This window comes from Podarcis tiliguerta, assembly GCF_965153285.1.
Source record: "Podarcis tiliguerta genome assembly, chromosome: 7".
NCBI classification, from domain to species: domain Eukaryota; kingdom Metazoa; phylum Chordata; class Lepidosauria; order Squamata; family Lacertidae; genus Podarcis; species Podarcis tiliguerta.
The window spans coordinates 2,191,009-2,212,522 of record NC_139540.1 but is presented as its reverse complement, the minus strand read 5'-3'; the positions used below and the strand labels follow the sequence as shown (position 1 = coordinate 2,212,522).

At 44.0% G+C, this 21,514-nt stretch overlaps 2 protein-coding genes and 1 long non-coding RNA gene across 3 annotated transcripts in view; 2 read left to right on the top strand and 1 right to left on the bottom strand.

The window, feature by feature from the left end:
* LOC310681409 overlaps nt 1-21,514 on the top strand; it is a 217,738-nt gene that overhangs the window by 100,952 nt on the left and 95,272 nt on the right. The gene's annotated exons all lie outside the window — the stretch shown is intronic.
* LOC310681331 (CTTNBP2 N-terminal-like protein) overlaps nt 1-21,514 on the top strand; it is a 463,736-nt gene that overhangs the window by 376,461 nt on the left and 65,761 nt on the right. The gene's annotated exons all lie outside the window — the stretch shown is intronic.
* On the bottom strand, nt 1,921-19,922 carry SNRNP48 (small nuclear ribonucleoprotein U11/U12 subunit 48). The gene is made up of 10 exons (XM_083449080.1): nt 19,807-19,922; nt 17,932-18,076; nt 14,090-14,203; nt 12,066-12,126; nt 11,221-11,286; nt 10,264-10,452; nt 9,156-9,277; nt 8,539-8,651; nt 5,389-5,553; nt 1,921-2,187 (listed from the first exon to the last, which is right to left on the bottom strand). Exons 2-10 carry the CDS (start codon nt 18,070-18,072, stop codon nt 2,148-2,150), a joined length of 1,011 nt encoding a protein of 336 aa, XP_083305206.1. The 5' UTR covers nt 18,073-18,076; nt 19,807-19,922; the 3' UTR covers nt 1,921-2,147.

Here is a 21,514-nt window from a genome sequence, read left to right as displayed (position 1 = left end):
CATTGTACTATCACCTGATATCAGATACAGACCCACAGTGTTAATTTTTACAGATGTACTTCCACAGAGTAAAGTAAAAAAGGTAAAGGATCCCTGAATGGTTACATCCAGTCAAAGGCGACTATGAGGTTGTGGCATTCATTTCGCTCTCAGGCCGAGGGAGCTGGCGTTTGTCCACAGACAGCTTTCTAGGTCATGTGGCCAGCAGGACTAAACCGCTTCTGGCACAACGGGACACCATGACAGAAACCAGAGCAGCACACTGAAACACCGTTTACCTTCCTACTGCAGCGGTGCCTATTTATCTACTCGCGCTGGTGTGTTTTTCAACTGCTAGGTTGGCAAAAGCTGGGACAGAGCAACAGGAGCTCACCCCCATTACGCGTATTCAAACCGCTGACCTTCTGATTGGCAAGCCCAAGAGCCTCAGTGGTTTAGACCACAGCGCCACCTGCGCCCCACTTCCACAGAGTAATGTGCCTTAACTCATGCCAGCTATCACAGGCAAACAGCGCAAGGCAGAATGTCTCTGAAACATGCATGATATTGAACCGATGGATTCAGGTTACAAGAAATGAGATTCTGACTCGACAGGAAGAACTTTCTGAGGGCAAGAGCTGAGGGTAAGAACAGTGGAACAGACTCCCTTAGGACTCTCCATCCTTGGAGATTTCTAAGAAGTTGGATAGCCATCTGTCGTGTATTATTGAGATTCCTGCATCACTAGATGACCCTCAATGGCCTTTCCAACTCTATGATTCTCTAATTAACACTACGACTTAGAAGTCGAGTGGAATCCGTTCCGGAAGTCCGTTCGACTTCCAAAATGTTCAAAAACCAAAACGCGGCTTCTGATTGGCTGCATGAAGCTCCTGCAGCCAATCAGAAGCTGCAGAAGCCCCACTGGATATTTGGCTTCCAAAAACAGTTCACAAACTGGAACAGTCACTTCCGGGTTTGCGGAGTCCGGGAGCCAAACGATTCAAGAACTAAGCTGTTCAAAAACCAAGGTACGACTGTATTTCAGTTTGAAGTGAGTTTACTAGCTAATTTGAGAGCACCAATCACACCATTTTCATCGATCTCTAGAAGCTGACTAAATGAGTTATGTGTAGCCTTTAGCTCATGACCTTTGCCACTACATTTTATATCTGCAGAACAATAAAAGGAATTGCAGGTGTTGGGGCTAATTTCTACTATTAACACCATTCTGTCCACAACCATACGTGAAGTAAGTAAAATAACCAAGCAAGTATTAGAAATCACTCCAGAATTGGCCTTAGTAAACATCTTCCAAGACAATAATGCCCACTTACACCACAAAGAACTCATAACCCACCTACTTTCAGCAGCCAGAAGCATCATAGCCAGACACTGGAGAGACCTGTCAGGAGTAAGTATGGACCAATGGTACCAAATAGTCTGGGAAACAGCTTACTAGAAAAATTAACCAATAAACTGAAACTGACACGGGGACAAATAGAAGAAGATGCCTTCACCCCGGTATGGCTCCCCTTTATCGCATACACAGCCCAACAAGACAATGACAATAATCCACCAACAGCATACAAATCAATATGGCTAACCTGATCCGAAACACCCACCCACCCCACTCTCACATGAAAACAAAGACCAGCACTGCCAACCACAAATGAACAACCACACCCTAGGCCAAGCCCAACCTCTCTCACCACCAAAGGAACACAAGTGAACAGCAGAGAACCTGCACAAGCAACGCTGACACCAAACCCCACATATATTAAGTAAAATAGAAACATCACCACCCGACCCCACTCATCTTTCCCTCCCTCCACCTCTCCCCCCCCTTTTCTTCCTAATATTTCAAGAAATGAAACTGATTTGTAAAAATGTTACACGGGGGGGGGGGGGGAATACGAGAGAGAGAGACATTGCACACACTTTTGTAAATCAAGAAAATCTTTAATAAAAGAAATAAAAATAAAATAAAAACCATTCTGTCTGACCAAACAGTGACCTTCGCATCTCGCTCCCATTACTCCTCAGTAAAGGAAGCTAAACTGGAAAAGGGAATTTTTGCACGGCATTTATTAATGGATGAAACAATTGACAGAGCACAGCTTGACTTCTATAATTGGCATTGCCGACGGACGTTTACTACACGGGTTTCATTTTTTCCTTTTGTGACTGCGATGCTTGCCTTCATGTCTGAAAGAAAACGAAAAACACCATTATGTAAGTCTTTAGCACTCCCAATGAAGGAAGGTGAGGACAGGTGACCTCACCTAGGCCCGAAGTCACCCCCCACCAAAGCAGGCTCAAAGCTTCTCAAAGCTTTTCAAAATCATTATCTCAGCAGCTAAGCATCAAAAACATTCCGCTCTGCGGAAGGTAGAGAAGGTAGAGAAGGTAGAGAACAGTCCGTTGTTTTGTTCGTTCAGATACTCTTTATTTTACCCCTCCTAGACTTGTCTGTAACATCTGCACAGCTCTTCAAGGGCTAAGGCACATGTTATGCACAAAGGTAACAAAGGTAGAGAACAGTCCGTTGTTTCTCAGGCCTTTCTCGTGTCTTCTGGCCTTGCTAAAGAACCACATTGCAACTTGCTTTCTGTCCAGGAACCATGCCAGAACAAGAGATTGAAACATATCTGAACATGCTGAAAACCCCTTGGCTTCTCACCCCTCCCCCTTTCCTGGGAAGGGTGCCAGAGTCCACAATAGTCCCAAGACAGCTTTCTGTTGATGCTCAGAGGAACTCCTGAGGGAGGAGAAAGGGGGAGGGAACTGGAAAGGGGTATATATGCTTGTGCACATGATTGTGAACTCGTGCATGCTTTTTGTGACTTATCACACTTTGCTCCTTCTACCAGTTCATGGATGGTAGAAATAAAAGCCTTTTCTCCGAAACTATTCCTTGAGTGTCTGTTGACACCAGGCACAATATTTTTCCCACCCGAGGGCAAAGCCTCATAAGGCTACACCGATACAAAGCGACCCAAATCCCTCAGAAATCTACCCTTATTTTCCATGAAGACTGTGGCTCAACATTTCTGTCCTCATCCCCATTGAGACGAAGCTGAGATACACAGCACTGCCTCCACTTCCATTCCTTGTTACTCTTGCATCACACAAACTCCACCCAACAACTGTAAATATTCTGTTAGTAAGATATTTTAGGTATGGGTATTCCCTTTTTTTTTTTTTTAAGGGACGAGGGTGGCGCTGTGGGTTAAAGCCTCAGCACCTAGGACTTGCTGATTGAAAGGTCGGCGGTTCGAATCCCTGCGGCGGGGTGCGCTCCCGTTGTTCGGTCCCAGCGCCTGCCAACCTAGCAGTTCGAAAGCACTCTTGGGTGCAAGTAGATAAACAGGGACCGCTTACCAGCGGGAAGGTAAACGGCGTTTCCGTGTGCTGCACTGGCTCGCCAGAGCAGCGATGTCACGCTGGCCACGTGACCCGGAAGTGTCTCCGGACAGCGCTGGCCCCCAGCCTCTTGAGTGAGATGGGCGCACAACCCTAGAGTCTGTCAAGACTGGCCCGTAACGGGCAGGGGTACCTTTACCTTTATTCCCTTTTTGGCTGTTCTTAGGCCAAGCTACATATCACACAGAAAATCCATTTTAACCCAATTGCAACTGCAGGAATTTGAACTTGCTTTCGGCTGCATGGAGGTAAGTTTTAAACTCTTTGACACCTATGCCATTTAGAAAATCACTCCCAATTCCTACACAAATTGCTGTTTGCACCTTAGAGAGGGAGAGAATATGGTATTTTTCTCTAATAGGGCAAACTTGCTTTGAATTATTTTTAATGTTGTTTTTCTTGTTGCAACCTGCCCTGGAACCTTGGGATGAAGATCAGGCAATAAATACATTAACAACAACAACTTACGGCTGGAGCATGGTGTACAAAATTTTGAGACACACACACGAGATAGGTACATGTATTTGAAAGGTAAAGGTAAAGGGACCCCTGACCATTAGGTCCAGTCGTGGCCGACTCTGGGGTTGCGGCGCTCATCTCGCTTTACTGGCCGAGGGAGCCGGCGTACAGCTTCCGGGTCATGTGGCCAGCATGACTGAGCCGCTTCTGGTGAACCAAGCAGCACACGGAAACGCCGTTTACCTTCCCGCCGGAGCAGTACCTATTTATCTACTTGCACTTTGACGTGCTTTCGAACTGCTAGGTTGGCAGGAGCAGGGACCGAGCAACGGGAGCTCACCCCGTCGCGGGGATTCGAACCGCCGACCTTTTGATCGGCAAGTCCTAGGCTCTGTGGCTTAACCCACGGCGCCACCCGCGTCCCTTGCACGTATTTAGGATAGTGCAATAAAGTGCATAACATGTGCCTTAGCCCTTGAAGAGCTGTGCAGATGTTACAGACAAGTCTAGGAGGGGTAAAATAAAGAGTATCTGAACGAACAAAACACCAGCTGTCGGGCGAAACTGTTGGGTTAGGTCTGAACTGGGGATTTAAGCAGTGCTTAAGCAATAGACGGTGTGACAGGTAACTCGCATCTTATGCTTATTTGACATATGCAATCTCAGCTTTGTGTGGGTGGAATGAATGAAGGAAGACTGGAGAAAATCCACTCTCCATTTATTTATTCTCCCTGCAATTGCAAACTTACCCAGCTTAGGGAAGACGGTAAAAGAGCTCTAATAGCATCCCAGAGCCCTTGCATCTCCGTCCCCGAAATTGGGTAAGCAGATCTCTACCTTGCAAGGATTGGGGGGCCAGATCCAGGGGTTCTTGGCTTCATGAGTTTTTGCATTTACGTGTGGATCCCAGGAACCAAACCCTCATGTGAGATAATAACAATAATAATAATAATTTTTTATTCATACCCTGCCCTTCCCGGTTCAAAAACGAGGCTCAGGGCGGCTAACAACAAATTTAAAACACTTAATTATAAAAGCAGCATAAAATGCAGTATAAAAACATGAATAACAATTAGATAATCCCCAGGGCTAGCTGGCTGAATTGGTCCTACTTGGGCCAGCGAGGAGACCAGGGGAGAATTAGCTGTGGGGTCTCAGAGCGGGTGATCTTCATAAAAGGGGAGGGAAGGGAAGGGAAATAAAAGATCAGGCTGAATTCAAATTAAAGGCCAGGCGGAATAGCTCTGTCTTACAGGCCCGACAGAAGGAGGTTAAATCCTGAAGGGCCCTGGTCTCCTGGAACAGAGCATTCCACCAGGTCGGAGCCATCACTGAGAAGGCCCTGGCCCTGGTGGAGGATAGTCTGACTTCCTTAGGGCCCGGGACCTCTAAGCTATGGTTATTCATGGACCTTAAGGTCCTCCGCGGGTTGCATGTATCTGCAAGCCACTCTGTGGCACGTTCAGCTGTTTGATGAACACGGTGGCAATCACTGGAAGTCAAGAGACCAAGGGAAGTACTTACCTCGCTTTTTTCCTTCGGGACTCCTTGCCTCTCTCTCTTCCCCGACTCCTTTTCCGTTTGCCCGGACTTCGGCTGGAATTCCTCTTATGGCGAGAGGAATCAGCATCCTTTGAACTGCCACTAGACTGTCTTGAGTCAGCGGAGGTAGACCTTCGCTCTTCTTTTCTAATAAAGAGCGCGGGTGCATAATTGCTTTATTAGAGCACAGATCATTTAATTTAGGGGAAATAAACTGCTATGTCTGTTTTTGTATGGTCAGCAAGTCAGTAATTAATAATCTGGAAAAGATGCTGACTTGGTTATAACAATCACGTTTGCAAAATACTGCAGCCTTGTCTTCCTCTGAAAAATTGCAAAACACCTCCTTACAACAGGAGAGAGATTTTCCCCCTAGCACAACATATGAGCCCCAAACCATTATCGCCAACATGGTATATCCTTAAACATCGCAATGGGGGATTTAGTGGGAAGAGGAGGAGAACATTTTTGTTGCACAATCTTGTGTTTGCCACCCACTGTGGAAGAGAGGAAAGTTGTAGATAAGATTGTACAAGGCAGCCCTGGAGAATTTAGCATTTAAGGAGACATGGGGGCGAAATCAACTAAGGGCTTCATGAAACGGGGGGGCATTAGTGCACAAAGAAGGGGCAGCACAGCTGATTTGTGGAAGACTCCTAAAAGTCCCTGAACTGCTAGAGATAGAAAATCAGAATTGTAGATGAAAGTGATGGACTATATGGAATTGGCTGAAATGACCGGCAGAATCAGAGACCAGGGAGAAGAGACGGTTGAAGAAGATTGGAAGAAATTTAAACATTATCTACAGAAATATTATAAGATCAACGAATGTTAGAATGACATCAGATTGAATGTAAAAGGTTATTAGTAAAAAGTTGTAAAATTAAAAGATTCCATATTTTAAGATACTAAGGAGATTAAGTTATACTAAGATACCAAAATTAAGATAAAGATCATTTAAGACAGAGGGAAGGGATTTGCTGATTAAATATATGATTTGGAATACAGTGAAGGGAGGTGTGGGGAAGTCGGAGAAATAAGTAAATGCAAGAAATATTATGAAGATGGAATTGTTTTTATTATTGTTTTTTTTCTTGATGTTTTTTGTTGTTCTATGTTTTTGTAATGTTGTATTATGATTTTTTTGCTTTTGTTGTGTTTTCTTCTCTTTTGTTCTTTTTTGTCTAATTTTTTGTGTAAAAAACCTAATAAAATATTTAAAAAAAGAAAAGAAAAACAGAATTGTAGAGTTGGAAGGGACACCGAGGGTCAACTTGCGCAGGGGTCAGCAACCTAAGGCCCATGGGCCACAAGGGCCTATGGGGGTCATTTATGTTGGGATTTCAGTTCCCACAAGCTGCCAGGAAGTAGCAAGAGCAGCAAGGTTGTTGACATCAGGTGATGTCTCTCAGCGTGAGAAAGGAAGTCTGAGCCAGTTCTCAGACAGTCCTGAGTGCAACTGGGGTGGAGTTACAGTTCCGTCTTCCGCTTCTGGATTGAAGCAGTGTTGAGTCACAGACTCTGATGCTGGACTGCTCAGAGAGAGCGGACATGTGTCTTTGTGTGTACAGTCGAATAAAGTAGCTGGAGACTACAGACTGCCTCCTTCTTCTGTGATGGATTGCCAGGAGAAAGTGAGTGTGCTTCTCTCAAAAGGGAGGAGTCACTTATTAATGGCCTCTCTGGACTGAGGAGGATTCCTGGGTTCCAGCCAGAGAACGACCTCCGGATAAATGCCCTGGTGGATCTGGGAGCTGCCAAGCCTCCTGGGCGGGCATTTTTCCAACAGTTTAACCGGCCCCTGGACCCCCGCCGCCCGATGGGAGGGGGGGTTGGCTCCCATGCGCCACACTAAACCAGTGCAGAGCAGAGCAGGGACCGCCTTCCGTGACGCTGGCCAGCTTCCCATTGGCTGCAGGAAGCTCCTGCAGCCAATGGGAAGCAGCACACGCCTCCTCCGCGCCGAAAGGAGCGTTTGCGCATGCGTGTGTGCACGCAGTCTGGCCCACCGTGGCGTCTGCAGGACCGTGAATGGGCCCAAGCCACAAAAACCTTGCCAACCCCTGATCATGCGCAACCCCCAGCAATGCAGGAATCACAGCTAAAGTCTTCCTGATGGACGGCCACCCAAACTCTGTTTAAAAAGCTCTAAGGGAAAGTGTTCCACCTTCTGAGTGTTAGAATTCCTGCTCCATGATTGCAGTCATGGGATTGTTGTCTATCACATGACGGTACAGTGGTGCCTCGCAAGACGAAATTAATCCGTTCCGCGAGTCTCTTCATCTTGCGGTTTTTTCGTCTTGCGAAGCACGGCTATTAGCGGCTATTAGCGGCTATTAACGGTTTAGCAGCTTAGCGGCTATTAACGGCTTAGCAGCTTTAAGAAAAAGGAAACAAACTCGCAATAACTCGCAAGACATTTTGTCTTGCGGCGCAAGCCCATAGGGAAATTCGTCTTGCGGAACGACTCAAAAAACGGAAAACTCTTTCGTCTAGCGAGTTTTTCGTCTTGCGAGGCATTCGTCTTGCGGGGCACCACTGTATATGTTTTGACTCCACCAAGTGGGAAGTGACGGAGACAGGATGTTTGTGTTCCTGTGTTCCGTGAAGTGGGTCTATTGTCCTTTGTTCTTTTTCTCTTTGCTGTCTGATGCTAGAGAGAGAGGGAGCCATGTTGCAGTGCTCCGTGTGTCTTTATATGTAAATAAAGTAGATTAGCCAAAATGCTGAGTTGCCGAGGTCAGTTACGCAGCTGCACAAACTCTGCGGGTCCCTAAGGGTGCCAATGTCTGTGGGCATCGGTCGCTGTGATGTTTGGGCAGAAGAAAGCTTTTGAAGCTCCCGAACGATCGACCAGGAGGGAGGAACACGCCAGTCGGGCATGTGTCTCTGCCAGAGTCTTACTCGAGTGTAGGCTGAGCTCCTGACACTGAGGGGGTCAAACTGCTGTTAGTGTCAGAAAGTTCTTTTTCAGGTTAATTGGAATCTCCTTCCATGTAATCTGACTCCCTTCCAGCTCGTACAATTCCTGTATTCCAGAGTTGACCTGGCAAAGCTGCAATCCTAAGGCCGTTTGCATCAGTTCACAAGGTACAGGTGTCCCTGCGAGTGTTTTGTAGCGACGGTTCTTACCTCCCTGCAGACTTAGAGGAGTTTTCGTCTTCACAAGATTCTGCATTCCTGTTCTCCTCCTGCCAGTGAGCGGCAAGCTCCTCCATGTGCACGCCAATCACATCCCTGATCACCTGGGCAGGTGTGGAAATCAGACAAACAGGAGTGGAAATCAGGCAAACGGTGAAATCTCAGCTGGGCAGGAGAGCTTGCCAAACAGTAAGGTGACCGGACGCTTCCTTAAAATGCACATTTATAAGGCAGCTCAGCCTAAAACATTGGGTATACTAGAAATCATAAACCACTTGAGTTTAATAAATAAAAAATTATCTTTTATACCCCGCCCATCTGGCTGAGCTTCCCCAGCCACTGTGGGCGGCTTCCAACCGAATATTAAAATACAGTAATACATCAAACATTAAAAGCTTCCCCAAACAGGACTGCCTTCAAATGTCTTCTAAAAGTTTAGTAGTTGTTGTTCTCTTTGACATATGGTGGGAGGGCGTTCCACAGGGCGGGCGCCACCACCGAGAAGGCCCTCTGCCTGGTTCCCTGTAACTTGGATGTTTTGTGCCAACTGAGAAGTGTTTTGATTCCTGCAAGGATACCCACCGTCTCCCCATCTCCCCGGAACTCACCTCTGTGTAGGATTTCTTGGTAATGTGGACATTCTTCGCTCTGTAGGACTGACGTCGTCTTTTATAATCCCGCATCTCTGCGAGAATTTCAAGGTGGGATTTTGGACCTTTCTGACCGTCGTCTGAAGTCAAAAGAAGAAGAGGTTATTTTATTGCATTAGAAACATCAGCTTTAATTCACAGATGGTGTACAATATCTGTGGAGGTAACGCTCCGATTTGCGAAAGCAAACCTCGCACCAGACATGCAACACTATGTCAAGGAGTGTTGCGCCGGCTTTCCCTGACCTTTTGCCTCCTTGGCTAGAAAACAGGGTTTTCCCCCTGACCTTTTGTCCTCTCACAATTTTTTTTTAATTTTTTTTTATTGATTTTCCACATTTATGACAAATATAACATATAATACACACAAAAGAAAGCACATGACAATACTAAAAGAAAATAAAAATAAAAATATAAACACTTATTACTTCTAGAACCCATTTTAACTTTCATTGTTATCTGACTTCCTCAAACCCCCTCTAACTGTATTTCATTCTATCGCCTTGTAACAGTTTTCCAAAATCCCCTTTCTAATAAAATTAACTCCTTCAATTTACTATCTTCTTCTCTTTTCAATTTGTTTGTTAGACATATCGCTTGGCTGGAGCATGATGGGGGACGCAGACGTAATCGAGTATTGGGGGGAACATCTCACGGAAACACCTGCTAACACGTATATTTGCTAATGCTGGAAATGTGCTTAGATGGAAATACATTAAGTTCAGGGCGGTTTCACTACTGTTTCCAATTTTTGACTTCTGCTAATAAAAGGAGCCGCGGCAGAGCTAGCTGGCAGCTTGCTTGGAGAATGCTTGCCAGCTTGCTCACGCACAGCTCACCTGCATCCAACCTCCTGTCGTCTCCGTTATTCCTACAAATATCACTGGGGGAAATGGAAGAAAATACAACTTCAAAAAGACCAAGATAAGGCAAATGACTCGACTGTAGGCGGAGAGATCCTAATTCAAGCAGGGGGACCCGCCTGAGCAAAAGCATACCAAATCCGACCCCACATTTGTGACTTTCAAATGTCACACAAAGTACAGCTGTAACGGTTTCCCCCTGACCTTGGTTGACTTTTGCTGCCAGGTCTACGAAGAGATCGCTGTCGTTTTCTGCCAGCTGGGATCTCGACCTCTGCTTCTTCGTTTCAGCGAGGACGTAATCGTAAATGGCCAGGCGGTCGGCTTGGGTCAGGTCGCAGACGTAGCGTTTGTGGTTCTGTGGGACTTCGACGGGCAGGTAGGAATAGGTACCTGGAGCATTCAAAACAGACACATGATCTGAAGCGGAGGGCTGTGAAGGACACACGGAACTCGTGACACAAGAATCAATGTACTGTACTATAAAATAAGACAGTACTGTAGATGATTAAAATTAAAATTAATTTTCTTACTTGCTCTGGAGGGACATTGTTTGGATGGGGGGCTTTTATCCATTTCCACAGTCACACAATCAATCAATCTGTAGCTGAACTGGGTTCCACACAGTCACAAAAACAAACCAACCAGAAAAGCTCCGAAAACAAAAATGCAAAATAGAGAGCGAAAATGAAAGCGCCAAACTTAATCCGTTCCGGAAGTCCGTTTGACTTCCGAAATGTTAAAAACGAAGGCGCAGCTTCAGATTGGTGCAGGCGCCCAGAAATAATAGCCGACAGCCGCATTGGATGTTCGGCTTCTGTAAAACGTTTGAAAACCGGAACACCTCCGGGTTTTTGACGTTTGGGAACCAAGGCGTTTGAGAACCAAGGTACCGCTGTATGTACATTTAGCAGAACTAATAATGCTGGATGGTTCAGAGTCTGGCTTGCTTCCATAGATCAGGCTGCATGTCACCCAAAAGGGAAGGCTTAGATAAGGAATGACTGAGCCTCAAGAATATAAGCATTTTCAGGGCGTTCCAATAAATGGAGAAAAAACTGAAAAGCCAGAAATCGCTGTATAATAACATTCTCCTGCATACAAAGCAGACAAGACTCAACAGGAACCAAGAATGATTGTCACTTCAGAATCCCTACTTACCTGAACCATAACTTCCACTCTCTTTAGCAATGGCTTGTTTAATGATGTCAAATTGCAGATTCTTGTCTGCAGCAAAATAAAGGAGGACATATAAGAATGCTAACCATATTTAGGACACTTGGAAGTCTAAAGACAGACGATTCAATCTGCAATACCCAATATACATTAAAGAGCACCTGACATGGTTTTAAAAGCCATTCACATGCAGAGATCAGAAATTTTAATTATGCAACACATAAAAAAAGATTTCCTAGACACACATGGCCCTGTTTCCCTATGGATATCTTTAATAGTCTTTAATATTTAATATACATTTTAATGTAGTTTTAATCTTTGTTGGAAGCCGCCCAGAGTGGCTGGGGAAACCCAGCCAGATGGGCGGGGTGTGAATAATAATTTTTATTTTTATTTTTCTAGGCTCCTTGGACTAAATGATCACGAAATCAGTGAACAACATAGCACCCAAATTTCAGATAAGCTATTTATCTTATTTATAAAAATAGTAGTTTTTATAAATGTGACTCCTAGCCACAGAGGTCATTTGGGCTTCTAAGGACACAGATGTATCCAGGAAAACCACCAAGCTGTGTGCCAGCCCTTTCAGGGGGAGCGCAACCTACTCAAAACAAGGAAATAGGCCATCTTTCAAGCACAGAGACCACTTACTCACAGACCCTCAATTTCCGAGGATTCAAACTCAGTTTATTGACCCCCATTCAGCCCACAGCTGCACTGACACACTGGCCCAGAGCTTGATTATTCTGCTAACATACAGTAAGAACCTCAGGGTGCCATTTCGGCTGTGCAATATTTTACTTTATATTCACTGCCACATTCGCACTCACCCATCTGCACGCGAGGGATCTTTGCTTTCTCTAAGAAAAAAGTGGAATCGTACATTTCAGCCTGCAAGATAAAAGGCAAATAAAAGATGAAGCCATTCAGTCATCAGTGATTGTTACCAGTGGATATTCTGTTCCACTTTCGGCTACAGAAGTGGAACAGAACCCAACACTCTCCCCAATGTGGCTAATCCAGTCCTCATTTGTACACCTCTTTATAGGAGTCAACGAAGTCACTTAGAAGCAGGGTGGATTTAAAACATGCAGTGTAAGGTCACTCAGATAGGCTTCTTAATTATTATTATTATTATTATTATTATTATTATTATTATTTATCATTTATTATTTGCCCAGCAAATAATTCTGGGCTGCATCAATAGGAGTATAGCATCTAGATCAAGGGAAGTAATAGTGCCACTGTATTCTGCTCTGGTCAGACCTCACCTGGAGTACTGTGTCCAGTTCTGGGCACCACAGTTCAAGAAGGACACTGACAAACTGGAACGTGTCCAGAGGAGGGCCACCAAAATGGTCAAAGGCCTGGAAACGATGCCTTATGAGGAACGGCTAAGGGAGCTGGGCATGTTTAGCCTGGAGAAGAGGAGGTTAAGGGGTGATATGATAGCCATGTTCAAATATATAAAAGGATGTCACCTAGAGGAGGGAGAAAGGTTGTTTTCTGCTGCTCCAGAGAAGCGGACACGGAGCAATGGATCCAAACTACAAGAAAGAAGATTCCACCTAAACATTAGGAAGAACTTCCTGACAGCAAGAGCTGTTTGACAGTGGAATTTGCTGCCAAGGAGTGTGGTGGAGTCTCCTTCTTTGGAGGTCTTTAAGCAGAGGCTTGACAACCATATGTCAGGAGTGCTCTGATGGTGTTTCCTGCTTGGCAGGGGGCTGGACTCGATGGCCCTTGTGGTCTCTTCCAACGCTATGATTCTATGATACCCCGCCCATCTGGCTGAGTTTCCCCAGCCACTCTGGGCAGCTCCCAATCAAGTGTTAAAAACAATACAGCATTAAATATTAAAAACTTCCCTGTGCAGGGCTGCCTTCAGATGTCTTCTAAAAGTCAGATGGTGGTTTATTTCCTTGACATCTGATGGGAGGGCGTTCCACAGGGCAGGAGCCACCACCGAGAAGGCCCTCTGCCTGGTTTCCTGTAACTTTGCTTCTCGCAGGGAGGGAACCGCCCGAAGGCCCTCAGAGCTGGACCTCAGTGTCTGGGCAGAACGATGGGGGTGGAGACGCTCCTTCAGGTATACTGGGTCAAGGCTGTTTAGGGCTTTATGGACAATCTTGGTGTTAACACCAAAAGCACCTCCTACATCCTAATGCTTGTGCTGATTTGAAAGTTCTTGGCTCTGGTAGAAACATTAATACAGTCATACCTCATGTTACTTTTGCTTCATGTTACGTTCTTCCAGGTTACAACCGGGAAGTACCGGAAAGGGTTACTTCCGGGCTTCGCCGCTCACGCATGTGCAGAAGCACAAAATGACATCAAGCGCATGCGCAGAAGTGGCGTATCGCAACCCGCGCATGCACAGACGCGCCACTGCGGGTTGCGCTCTTTTCATGTTGCAAACGGGCCTCTGGAACGGATCCCGTTCACAGCCAGAGGTACCACTGTACATTAATAAATACTAACACGTTACTTAAACTATGCCGTTTATTATGCTGAACCTAAGTTGCACATTTCCCCCCCGTGAGTTTTTCTTCATCCTTCAATTCAATGTTTGAAGAAAGCAGGTTCCTCAAGAAACGAGACCAAAATAAAGGCAGAGTTTGTATAACATTCAGATTTAGCTCCAAACTGAGCTTGAATTTTAATCATCATCTCATGCGAGTTTTTAAAAACTCGGTTTTCTTTCATCCTACTCTGAAGAACACACTCTGGGTGCCAACTTCCGAAGTTTGAAAAATAGGAAGCAACTATTGTTTCTGAGAAAAACTAAGGCGTATCTCTCCCGTTCCAGAATATGAAGAATCCCCACAAAAAGGAGACTAGCAAAGAGTATTACCTCCTCCTCTTTGGAATAATCCAGTTTTCTCAGCCTACAGGACACCATGTGCTTCTCCAGGGAAGATTTGGGCATTTGGTGGTTAGGATCATACGGGCAAGAAACTCGCTCACACTGGGGGGAAACAAAACATTTTATGTGTGAAATTCAGCAGCAAGACTCCTTCAGAAAAGCAGACAAACTTGATAGCAGATCAGGAATTCAAAAAGCCTTTCCTTGTCTATCTCTTCTCTCAATATAATAATAATAATAATAATTTATTATTTGTACCCCGCCCCTGGCTGGGTTTCCCCAGCCACTCTGGGCGGCTTCCATAGAAACAAAAAATACAGTAAAATATCACAGATTAAAAACTTCCCTGAACAGGGCTGCCTTAAGATGTCTTCTAAATGTCAGGTAGTTATTTATCGCTTTGACATCTGATGGGAGGGCGTTCCACAGGGCGGGCGCCACTACCGAGAAGGCCCTCTGCCTGGTTCCTTGTAGCTTTGCTTCTCGCAATGAGGGAACCGCCAGAAGGCCCTCGGAGCTGGACCTCAGTGTCCGGGCAGAACGATGGGGGTGGAGACGCTCCTTCAGGTATACTGGTATACCTGACGCTCCTTCAGGTATACTGGTATAGACGCACCTTCAGGTATACTTCAGGTAAACTATCAGACAATTTAATGTCACCAATTAGCTTCAAGATAGCAACCCAAGAGCCTCTGGTAAGATAAAAACACTCAGATCTGGAGCTGTGAGAAAACTAAAAAAAATATATCTGGGGATGTGTCCATGATGAGTTAAAAAAGATGTTTAAATTATCCATTGAAAAGAAGCCAGAAGCGTATCTGCTAGGGATTTTAGGAAAGGACATCCCACAAGATTAAAAAAAGTTATTTTTATATGCCACAGCAGCAGCCAGATTAGTATTTACTAGAATTTGGAAAGGAGAGAGTATCGCCACAAAAGAAGAGTGGATAAACAACATATGTGAATTCATAAACCTGGCTAAATGAATGTTAGAAGAATACTGGAATGAAGTTATAGGGTTTTAGCAGAAATGTTATTAAGAATTATGCAAAAACTGATTGTTAATGGGCTAAAGTGGAAAATTTTAAATTAGATCGTGTTAAGATAAATTATAGAACAAAAAATTGAGAAAGAGGGAAAGGATTTGCTGAATTAGCTAATTTGAACTAGAATACAAAAAAGGGAGGTGTGAGGAAGTCGAGGAAATAAGCAAATGAAAGATAAAGATATGAAATTGGGATGTGTTTTTAAGTGTTTTTGTTTTTTCTTGTTGTTTTGTTGTACTGTTTTTTCTTTCTATTTTTGATGCATTGTTTGTTAATTTTTTTATTGTTTCTTTGTTTTCCTTTTTTTTCTGTTACTATTAAACCTCTAATAAATATTACTTTAAAAAAAACAAACATAAACCTGGCTAAATTAACGGCAGCCATAAGACACCAGACAAATCAGAAACTCAGGTTGGAATGGCAGTCTTTTGAGGACTATATGAAAAAACACTGTTCCAGGGATAATATGTTGATATGCATAGACTAAGTATGTAAAGTTGATTTTAAGATACAATTGAAAAAATCAGTTTGGGATTGGAATGAATAATATGTAAGGGACGCAATGATAATAAAATTCTAATATATAAAGTAAGTCGAATTGAGGTGGAGGGAAGTCATATAGGTGTAACCTTAAGTTTATTTCTTTTTATTATTTCATATCATAGCAAGTTTCTAGAGACTACATTATGAGTCTTTGGAAAGCGTGTTTCTAAAGGAACTTTTGCTTGCATTATTAAGTTTGTTATGAATTTAAAAAATCATTTTAAGTTAGAGTTTAATAATTATTTCACTATTAATATACTTCTTCTAAATTGTATTTCACTAGTAGTATACTTCTTAATTGTATTTCAGTTCAACAATTGCTTTGATAACATACATAATTTGTTATGTGCAAATGGCTTTAGATACCTATTAGGTCCACAAATTACCATATAGCAAATATTCAACACAAAAAACAGCAACAATTTGTTGTTGGCAAAGGACAGCTGGACGTAGAAAGGGCCCCATTACCTTCAGGAGCTTAGGGCCTCATCCAGCCTAAATCCGGTCCTGATGACGAACTCTCCATGTGTCTGCTGGACTGCATAATCCAGAGGTCAGCAACCTAAGGCCCATGGGCCGGATGTGGCCCATGAGGGTCAATTAACTGGCCCATGAGCCGACCCCAAACCGAGCCACCTACTCAGAGAGTCCCCATGCGCTGCGCTAAACTGGCGCAGCGCTGAGCAGGGACTCTCTTCCACGGCTCTGGAAATCGCTTCTGCGCATGCCCAGATGCTGAAAAATGTGTCTGCACACGTCCACGGCACCGAAAATTGCTTCTGCGCATGACCAGACACCAAAATTTGCTTCTGCGCAGGCGCGATTTCCGGCATCTGGGCATGCGCAGAAGCAATTTCCGGCGCCGCGGACATGCAGACGTGATTTCCAGCATTGCGCTGTGCTGGTCCAGCCCACGGAGGATCGCCACAGGAGTGATCTGGCCCATGCTGACCCCGGTATAACCTATCATCCATGACCACTGACTGGGGTGATGGGTTTTGGAGTCCAACAGTCTTTGGAGGGCAGCAGGTTCCCATTCCAATATGATACGATACGATAATCTTTATTGTCATTATCCCATACAGAACAACGAAATTGAAAAATCGACATCAGACATTCAAAAACCAACAAGCCTGCTATCCCAGGTATCCCAACCTGGTTAGTCCCCTAAAAACTCTGATACCCCATAATTAAATACAATATACTCCCATAGAGACTACCTTAAAAAGGTAAAGGTAAAGGGACCCCTGACCATTAGGTCCAGTTGTGGCTGACTCTGGGGTTGCGGTGCTCATCTCGCTTTATTGGCCGAGGGAGCCGGCGTACAGCTTCCGGGTCATGTGGCCAGCATGACTAAGCCGCTTCTGGCGAACCAGAGCAGCGCACGGAAACGCCGTTTACCTACCCGCCAGAGCGGTACCTATTTATCTACTTGTACTTTGACGTGCTTTCAAACTGCTAGGTTGGCAGGAGCAGGGACCGAGCATCGGGAGCTCACCCCGTCACGGGGATTCGAACCGCCGACCTTCTGATCGGCAGGTCATAGGCTCTGTGGTTTAACCCACAGCGCCACCCACGTCCCTAAAAACTCTGATACCCCATAATTAAATACAATATACAGTGGTGCCTCGCAAGACGAAAAGAATCCGTTCCATGAGTCTCTTCGTCTAGCGGTTTTTTCGTCTTGCGAAGCAACCTCATTAGCGGATTAGCGGATTAGCGCTATTAGCGGTTTAGCGGCTATTAGCGGCTATTAAAGGCTTAAGGGATTAGCGGATTAGCTGCTAAAAGGCTATTAGCAGCTTAGTGCCTTAGAAAAAGGGGGTGGGGAGCGGGGAAAAATCGCAGCAACTCACAAGACATTTTCGTCTTGCGAAGCAAGCCCATAGGAAATTCGTTTTGCGAAGCACCTCCAAAACGGAAAACCCTTTCGTCTAGCGGGTTTTCCGTCTTGCGAGGCATTCGTCTTGCGGGGCACCACTGTACTCCCCCAAAGACAACCTTACACTGTGTTTAAAACCAAAATCGCATTTGGGTAGAAACTGTTTCTCAGGTGGCTAGTTCTAGGCTTTATAACCCTGTATCTTCTTCCAGAAGGCCGAAGCTGAAAGAGATCATTTCCAGGGTGCGCACTATCCTGCGCTATCACTGCAGCTTTCTTATGGCACCTGGAAGCATGGATCCCTACTGGGAAAGGGATAATGAACAGGCACATGACCTTCCACTCTGTTGTAATCTTACCGGGTTTCCAAGCCACACAGCAAAGGGAAGAAGCATCTTCTTCTCAGGGTTCTCTGTGCCAGCAGCCATGCTCCGTAGGGGCAGCCCTGGCTCAACTTGCTCCAAACTCAGGTGACTTTGTGATGACGCAGTGCCATCCATGCTCCTGGCAAAAAAAGGTCCCATTTTTATCATTCAATGGAGTTGAGCGAATAGAGGAAAGAGCAAAAACGGTTTAGGCCCAAGATATCGGAAGGACAGTATATGGAAATAGCGGAAATGACTGGCAGAATCCGAGACCAGGGAGAAGAGTCAATGGAAGAAGATTGGAAATCTTATATTTAAAGAAATATTGCAAAATTAATGAATGTTAGAATATTGGAATGAAGTTACATGGTTTTAGCAGAAGTGTTATTAAGAATTATACAAAAACTAATTGTTAATGCGTCAAAGTGGAAAATTTAAAGTTAAACTGTGTTAGGATAAATTATAGAACAAAAATTGAGAAAGAAGAGAAAGGATTTGTTGAAACAGCTAATTTGATCTAGAATACAAAAAAGGGAGGTGCGAGGAAGTTGAGGAAACAAGCATATGAAAGATAAAGAAATGAAATTTGGATGTGTTTTTAAATGTTTTAGTTTTTTCTTGTTGTTCTGTGGCATTGTTTTTTCTTTTTCTTTTTGATGTATTGTTTGTTAAATTTTTTATTGTTTCTTCTTTTCTTTTTTATTCTTTTTCTTTTTGTAACTATTAAACATTTACTAAATATTATTTTTTTAAAAAAAAGATATCGGAAGGGCCGTTGGCTTCCATGGGTGTCAACAGCACAGCGAAAGGCGGGAGAGTAGACATCTGACCGACTGTTAAATTAAAATAATAACAGCAATAATTACGATTCCCACCCACTCTTCATGCAAGGTCCCAGGACGGGTTGCAAATAATTTAAAACATGTTACAAACTCTGCAGTTTTGGAAGGGTATATATTTAAAGTAGATGAACAAAGGAGTAAATTTAAGTTAATTTGGAATATGCAGGGGGGGGGATTTAATTAAAGAACCGTAGAAAGAGGGGGAAGTAAGTTTCGAAACGTTAAAATGACTGTAAGATTATTGAAAGGTATAAAATTGAAAATCATAAACTAAAAAAATAAAACGTTACATTTTTTTAAAAAACAACAGCCCCACAATTACAAAATAAAAATACAAACACACAAACACAAAATCTAATAAAAAACAGCTACTGGTGAAAAAAAGTTCACACTGTTGCTTATATTAGATTTAGAAATTTCCAATGTTTCTGCATTAGAAGAGTTTAGGGAAGCTTTTAATGTTTAACAGACGATTGTATTTTAATATTTTGTTGGAAGCCGCCCAGAGTGGCTGAGGATCCCAGCCAGATGGGCGGGGTATAAATAAATTATTATTATTATTATTATTATTAGATGGTTCCTGAACGGAGACTGTAGATAAGAGGGCAGAACTGATTGGCTGGAATGTGTCAATAATAACAACAACAACAACAACAACAACAACCCGCCCATCTGGCTGGGTTTCCCCAGCCACTCTGGGGATAGAGAGCCACTTTCCAATATCTCAAGGGCTGTGACACTGCAGAGGGAGCAAGCTTATTTCCTCCTGCTCTGGAGGTCAGGACTCGAACCCAAGACTTCAAGTCACAAGGAAGGAGCTTCCAGCCCAGGAAGAACTTTTGGCTGCCAAGAGCTACTTGGCAGTGGCATGAAATTATGTTATATTTTCTATTTAGGTGGTGGACTCTCCTTCCCTGGGGGCTTTTGGGCAGAGCTTGGGTGGCCCCCTGCCATGGAGGCTTTAGGGCTGGACTAGAGGACCTTTGGGGGTCCCTTTACAGCTCTACCGCTCTGATTCCCGACCCACCTGGAGGCTCCTCTGCCTGGCAGGAACAGGAAGCGGCCTGGGCTGACTGATCATAGAGTTCGGCGGGAGAGACGGCCGTCCGGATGTCCGAGGGCGGGACTTCCTAGCCGGGCTGAAGTAGGATCTGCAGCCAGGAGTCGACATGGCTGGTGGTTCAGCTGTGCGGCTGCTGTTGTGACCGGGCGCTGTTATTACAAATATATCTCTGTTTCAAATGTAATATACATAAAGGATTGCTGCTGCTGCTCGACAGAGAGGGCTCCTTTTTAAAATTTATTTTTTATCTATGTCATTTTCAAATGTTATTGCTATTAAAGTTGTATTTTTAGATTTTATGACTTATTTGGAAATTGTTTTCCATTTGGCTGTGTACCTTTTGATGTGTTTTATTTATTGTTTGTGACTTTTGTTATGTTGGTAATTATGTAAATCATAATTGTAATGTTGTAAGCCGCCTTGACCATAGTTTTAAATATGGAAAGGCGGCATACAAATAAAATTATATATATATAATTTAGTGTGTGTATATATTTGCATCATGTATGAATACATGTATTAATGTTTAATTGCTTTTTTAATAATAAGGTTCTTCTATGCTTAGATGCTCTTATTTTACACACACACATATATAGTGTGTGTGTATGTGCATCATGTATGAATACAGTACATGTATTAAAGTTTGTTTTTAAATAAGGTTTTTTCTTACTATGCTCTTATTTTATTCTTAAGCTGCTTTGAGTCCTTGTCAGGGGGAAAAGCGGGGTTTAAATAAATATAATAAGAATATAGATGCATGTGTTTTTAGGGTTATATCCTTAAATGAATGGGGGGAAAGGTTTTTATTTGCATTCTTGATTATTGAGATTCCTACAGCTCTTCATGGGACGCGGGTGGCACTGTGGGTAAAAGCCTCAGCGCCTAGGGCTTGCCGATCGAAAGGTCGGCGGTTCGAATCCCCGTGGCGGGGTGCGCTCCCATTGTTCAGTCCCAGCGCCTGCCAACCTAGCAGTTCGAAAGCACTCCCGGGTGCAAGTAGATAAATAGGGACCGCTTACTAGCGGGAAGGTAAACGGCGTTTCCGTGTGCGGATCTGGCTCGCCAGAGCAGCAATGTCACGCTGGCCACGTGACCCGGAAGTGTCTGTGGACAGCGCTGGCCCCCGGCCTCTTGAGTGAGATGGGCGCACAACCCTAGAGTCTGTCAAGACTGGCCCGTACGGGCAGGGGTACCTTTACCTTTACCTTTACAGCTCTTCATACAACCATTGTAGTGTTGGGAAGGAATCCCCCGCCCAAGGGTCAAGTCAGGAATTGCAGCTGAATAAACCCTTACAGATGGCCATCCAACCTCCTGTTTAAAAACCTTCAAGGAAGGAGAGTCCACCACCTTCTATTCTTCATCTAAACTAAGGGAAGAATGCAGCCGCTCCATACAGGATGTAGTAAACTGATTTAGATGGTATGTACTACTACACTGAACACTTTTGAGTCTTGCTAAAAACAGGCATGAACACCTCCTCAAAAAAAAGGAAATCAATACATTTTTTGTTCAATGTCCATTAAATCCACTCAAGTCAACACCATTTTTCCCCACCAGGTAGTCAAACTGCAAGACACAGAAAAGATAAGAACTGGAACCAATAGTCCAAATCAGCAATTGTAGTGCTTATTTATTTATTTATAGCTTCTATATACCTTGCTCTTTAGCC